The sequence below is a fragment of the Sinocyclocheilus rhinocerous genome, unplaced genomic scaffold (genome assembly GCF_001515625.1).
Source record: "Sinocyclocheilus rhinocerous isolate Xijiao unplaced genomic scaffold, SAMN03320098_v1.1 scaffold203, whole genome shotgun sequence".
In the NCBI taxonomy this organism is placed as follows: Eukaryota; Metazoa; Chordata; class Actinopteri; order Cypriniformes; family Cyprinidae; genus Sinocyclocheilus; species Sinocyclocheilus rhinocerous.
Window position 1 is genome coordinate 1036279 of NW_015644353.1, and position 6226 is coordinate 1042504.

The 6226-nt window shown below is 36.8% G+C and overlaps 1 protein-coding gene across 1 annotated transcript in view; it reads right to left on the bottom strand.

The window, feature by feature from the left end:
- The window catches only part of ppp1r16b (protein phosphatase 1, regulatory subunit 16B), a 30263-nt gene that overhangs the window by 7741 nt on the left and 16296 nt on the right, over window positions 1-6226 (bottom strand). Inside the window, exons 2-5 of the mRNA XM_016575855.1 lie at window positions 3468-3481; window positions 1938-2063; window positions 1539-1614; window positions 494-623 (exon numbers count right to left, since the gene is read on the bottom strand). Of these exons, the coding sequence (XP_016431341.1) occupies window positions 494-623; window positions 1539-1614; window positions 1938-2063; window positions 3468-3481 (346 nt within the window). The remainder of the gene's footprint in view (window positions 1-493; window positions 624-1538; window positions 1615-1937; window positions 2064-3467; window positions 3482-6226) is intronic.

A 6226-nucleotide genomic window follows, 5' to 3' on the forward strand; every position in this document is an offset into this window, starting at 1 on the left:
CAGGAATAAATTACATTTTAAAATATATTCAAATAGAAAGCAGTTATTTTAAATAGTAAAACTATTTCACAATATTTCTGCTTTTGCTGTATTTTGGATCAAATAAATGCAGGCTTGGTGAGCAGAAGAGAATTCTTTAAAAAACAATAAAAATCTTACTGTTCAAAAACTTTTGACTGGTAGTGTATGATGAAAACAATACAATTCTATGCAATGTCACCAGTTAACTGACGAAACATAAGCATGTGCAGTGATCATCAACGGCCAGCAGGTGTCATATACAGTACATTTGTGTGTGTGTGTGTGTGTGTGTGTGTGTGTGTGTGTGTGAGAGAGAGAGTGGAGTGAGTGAGTGAGTGAGTGTGTGTGTGAGAGAGAGAGAGAGAGTGTGTGTGTGTAGGTGTGTGTGTGTGTGTGAGTGAGTGTGTGTGTGAGTGTGAATGTGTGCGTGTGTGTGCGTGCGTGTGTGCGCGTGCGTGTGTGTGTGGTGTACCCGCGGCTCCCCGTGCTGCTGGTCCGGCGGCACAGTGACGTCTTGTGCTTCAGCTGTGATTTCATGATGATGTCGTGTTTGTGCTTCAACTCCAGCAGATGATTCCTGAACTCCTCATCCTCACACAGATCTGCACACACACACACACACACAATTAATGCTCCTGGGTTTTAGTGTGTTTACTTAGGTTTATTCATTTATTTGTCCTATAGAGACCGAGCGACACGAGTCATAATCTGAAAACACGCTTTTTGATTACTTTTTGATTACTTTTCTACATTTCTAATGTTCTCAACTGTTAATCATTTTCAAACAGGCCGGGTTAACCTTACAGTAGTACAGTACTCAACACTGATTACTGTCAGACTTTCAGAATCCTTCATCACTTGAATTAAGATTATAATAGTTCAGTTTTAAAGGAGACATTGAATGCAAAATTCACTTTTACATGGTGTCTGGATATAAATGTATCTTAGCAGTGTGTGGACACAACCACCCTACAATGATTAAAAAATCACTCCTTTTTTTAAATCCTCCAAAAACATAAACAGTCTCAATTATCAAGCCATTTTTAGCAGTGTGATGTCATATTGCTCAGGCTCTGCCTAACCATAGTCATATAGGAAATAAGAGTTATCGAATAAGCATGTTCTAAACTCCTGAAACATTGGTGTTTTATATTTTAAAACAGTCAATGCAATTTATGAAAGAAATCTATTAAATCTGTATGTGGGAGTGTGGGTGAAAAAAATTCAGATGTAACCTCATTTGTAATCCTTAACATTTTCATAAGTAACTGTGATTTAATTACAAATCTCAGTAACTGTAACTGATTACAATTACGTTTATTTTGTAATTAAATTATGTAATTCTGTTACATGTAACTAGTTACTTCCCAACACTGGTAATGAACTATTTTCTTATCAGAAGATTTAAGCTAATCTACTCAAATCAACATGTCCATGCATATATGGATGTGCTGCGGATGATGTTCAGTCAGGTGTTTTTATCGTTATTAGAGTCTCATCAGGTTCATTCTTTGTACCTATGGGCGTCTCCTCCATGTATGTCTTGGCGTTTAGATTGGCACCATGAGAAACCAGCAGCTCGGCCACATGGACCTGCAGGAGGAATTTTTATCATTCATTAGTGTTACTTCTAGCAGAATTCATTAGCATTATTATTAGAGAGTTATGAGTCTGATGCGTCGAGTCTATCATGCGTGTGCATATTGACTATGTGTGGTGTGTGTGTGCACATGCACGCATGTTTATGTTGACTGTGTGTGTGTGTGCGTGTATATGTTTACTGTATGTGTGTGTGTGTGTGTGTGTGTGTGTGCATGCATGCGTGTGTATGTTGACTGTGTGTGTGTGTGTTTGTGTGCATGCATGCGTGTGTATGTTGACTCTGTGTGTCTGTGTGTGTGTGTTTGTGTGTGTACCTGTCCCCAGCATGCCGCGGCGTGTAACGGTGTCCACCCGTCAGAATCCTTCATGTCTGTTCTGGCTCCTCCCTCCAACAGCATCTCTGCAGCCTCTGCATAACCGTTCGCCGCTGTGATGTGCAGCTGAAAACACACACACAACACACACACACACCCATAAACATATCATGACCCAAATGAGAACTCACAGATACAGGAGTGTTTACACAATAATAAGAATTAGACATGCAATGTAACTACTGCAGATGGAAACTTTATCATCCATCAGGACCAGCACTGAAACGCACATCAGTCTGACTCTGGGCGGATCTGTCTGCCATGAGGCCGATCACTAGACTAAAGCAAACAGGAGCGGGACGTGTCTGATGAAAACATCAGCTTAGCATGTTGTGATGTTCATTCTGAAAGTCTCCAGTTCATCTCATTTGTTTGCTTTCATTCAGCAGCTTCAGCATCATCATAAATACATGAGCACTCAGCGTGTCAAAGGATGCATTATGTGAGACTGATAAAAAGCGTATCCAGTAAAAGCGTCTCGTATCTGAATGATGAACAGACAGCAGAGCTGTGAATCAGTGCTGCTGCATTAACCCTGATCACACTCACGCTGGAAAACTCAGAAAGCAAGAAAAGGCTGCTGCTGTGAAGAAGAATCTAGTTCTTCAGTCATTTACAGAACATAATCAACCTCTCCAAAAACACTAACAACTCAACGCTCACGTCAACTCCAGCTTCACACACAGCTATTACAACCATCAGCAACACTTTTATTCTGATCTGAAGATTGCAACTATAAGCCATGAAGATATTTTAATATTTTAAACATTAACATCATGACTGTCTGTAAAGCTGCTTTGAAAACAATGTGAATTGTGAAAAGCTCTATATGAATAAACTCGTACAAAAAGTATCAATTAGATTCACAGAAGAAATGTAAAGGAATTATACATAAATAAATAGGCAACATTTTAGTCCCATTAGTTAATGCATTAACATAATTAACATAATGCACTAACTGTAACAATGAGCAATGCAAGTATTTTAAATGTTGAAATGAGCATTTAATAAAATTGAATGTTCATCATGCAAAGAGAATATATGTGAAAAAGAGGGAATCACTCGCTGCTTGACTGAACTGCTTTTGTAGTTTTAATAATCAATTTATTTTTAATGAACACACTTACTGTAAGTGATTTTTACATTGTACTATTTGTTTTTCTTACTTGAATTCTTATGTTTAGATGTAAAATGAAAAAAGTCGATAATACACTTCTTTCTTATATATGTTTATTTTTTGCATCGGTTTTCATTTATAACAACAAACATAAAATAAAAAATAGCTATATTGTGATTAATAACCTAGTAATGATTATTAAGAAAAGAAGTGGGGGAAAAGATGTAATGTTGCTCGGTGATTTTGCTTTGGAACCTTCAGAAAACTTTAAATCAGTTTGTCTCTAAATTGACTTTGCTGACTCCATCGACCCTCAGACAAGTAATTTTTCGCCCGATTTCAACAAATCATACATCATTTTGAAGGTCTGTTAATAGAGAGCGTAAAAATAACAATAACTCATTTTTGAAAATTTGCTCATTGTGACAGCACTGGACACATATCTGTGTGTGTGTGTGTGTGAGAGAGAGAGAGAGTGTGAATGTGAGTGTGTGAGTGTGTGTGTGTGTGTGTGAGAGAGAGAGAGAGAACCACCCCTTTAAGCACTAGTGTGATGAGCACGTCACAATGCTGCTCCCTCACTTCACACTGCAACTCAAATATTTCATTAAATGTTCATTTTGTCAAGAAATTCACAGCAGCACGAGAAATTAAAAAACAAAAGCTGAAAATGTGATTTTCCAGCTCCAGTTCAGACGTGTGCGTGTGTGTGTGTGTGTGCGTGTGTGTTTCCAGTAGGATTCAGGATGCAAGTCAACAGACTGACACCAGTACAGTCAGTTCAGTGAAGGTCTTGTAGTTTGTTGTGGTTAAGCTGCCTAGACATGGTGGATCTTGCATGTTTTGGGTGCTTTTGCATGTTTCTATGCAGTTTCTAAGGTATTCTGGGTAGTTGTTATGTGGTTGCTGTTCTAAATGGTTTCTCAGTGGTTCAAGTCAAAAGTTTACCCTCATATCTCTGTGATATTCTGATTTATAGATATTTTACACTAAGGTTAATACTTGGAGTGTTTGTTCAGATCACGATGAGCACTATTAATAGTGATGCTTGACTTAGTAAACACCACTAACTTCCTCAGATGGTACATAAAAGACATTCTGCATTTAGAAACGCAACAAACGTACAAACATACACACTGAAACCAGACCAATACGGAAATAAAACGCACTGAAAGAGAGACCAGGCCAACACAAAGAGAGTCTTTCATCACCGCTGAACACCCACAGACAGAAAGATGAACAGACAGTGTTGGGTGTAACTAGTTACTAAGTAATTAGTTACTGTAATTTAATTACTTTTCCCTTGAAAAAGTAAAGTAAGGGATTACTCTTTTTTTCTGGAATTTAATTATAGTTGCTTCTTATGTAATTGAACTTAATACTGTGTATAGACTGTAGAACATTTATGCACAATACAATAGTGGATTTAACATCAAAATTTAAAGTCTAACCTTAAAATGCATGCTTTTTATGCACTCTTCTCACTTTAAATACTTTGGGGAGTTCATAAGAATATTGGTAACACTTTAGTGTCCAGTTCTCACTATTAACTAGTTGGTTATTAGCATGAATATCACTGGGATATTGGCTGTTTTTATTACTTAAAACGCACATATTAATGTCTTATTCTGCAAGACCTTAATCTAAATCCTTAATCCTACCCAACTCTTAAACTTAACAACTACTTTACTAAGTATTAATAAGCAGTAATTAGGAGTATATTGAGGTAAAAGTCATAGTTAATAGTTAGTTAATAGTGAGAATTGGACCCTAATCTAAAGAGTGACCAGAATAATTGATATAGTTACTTGAAAGAATTAAAAGAACCGTTTCATGTTTATCCTTGTATCAATAACTTGTCGAGGTTGATATAGGATTTAGAAAGTAATTAGTAATAAGTAATTAAATACTTTTTGGAGAGAGTAATTTGTACAGTAATCTAATTACACTGTTGAAGATGTAATTAGTAACTAGTAATTAATTACTTTTTTAGAGTAACTTACCCAACACTTGACTCACTCATAAATACTTCACTTGTTTCATTGCTGGATGAATCAGCAATTTTGAACAAATCTCCTGAATGAATGATTCAATGACAAATACATTTTTTACAGTCACTTTTCGCCACCTAGTGGTGAAACGATGTAATCGACACAAACGTTATTTGAAGCATCAATTACTTCCAAAAGGTGATTTTTCTCTATTTTGAACGCTACCATTGACATCAATGTTTATATCCGAACTATAAACTTTCATCCCATTATTTCTGTGATATGAATGATTGTAAGACAGAAATAATACTTTGTGGTTGAAAAGACTGTTTGTGAAGCTGTTTCTTACCTAAACACAGTAACTGTCTGCTCTCTCTGTGTCAGCGGAGGACACATTTTCTTCGCTGTGTTTAGTTTATCTTCTCAATCTGGCAACCATTCTCATTCGCTCTCTACAATGCAGAAGCGCTGATGATCTAAAATCATCTACAATTATGTAAGTTTGAGTTTAGTGATCCCTGTTGAGATCCTCTGCTCAAACGAAAGTGTCATACAGTCATTTCACAGTCGTTTGCACTGTTTGCTGCGACTAAATCTGCCATCAAACCTTCTCATGACCAACTGTAACAAATCCAAACACTGTTTGCGATTGAAACTGAAAAAATGCACTTACACGCACATCTGTGCCACAATGCAAAGCCTTTTTGTTGCCGTTTGGATAAAAAGACATGAATCTAATTTGGAATTAATATTAGAAATGTCACTGTTTTGCTTTTTACCAGTTTTCATAATGTCAGAGTTTGTTTATATTTAAGATAATAAAATAAATCAGGACTCTAGATGAGTGTGTGTGTGTGTGTGTGTGACTGCGAGTGTCCATGCGTCACCACGATGGGTTCCCCTAGCGATTGACAGAAAACGTGCCCTTGCATGGAAATAGGCATTCTGCAAATGCAAAAGTCAAGATATGAGTACATTGTGACCACGCAGTCCTGTTGCATGGGTCAAAATCAGTATGAAAACACTCAGAGGTTAAATTAAATGAAACCTCATCTAACCAAGTCCATAAAATGTAGATTTCTGCTCCCAGGAAAATGTAAACGCACAAATATGATAAAGCT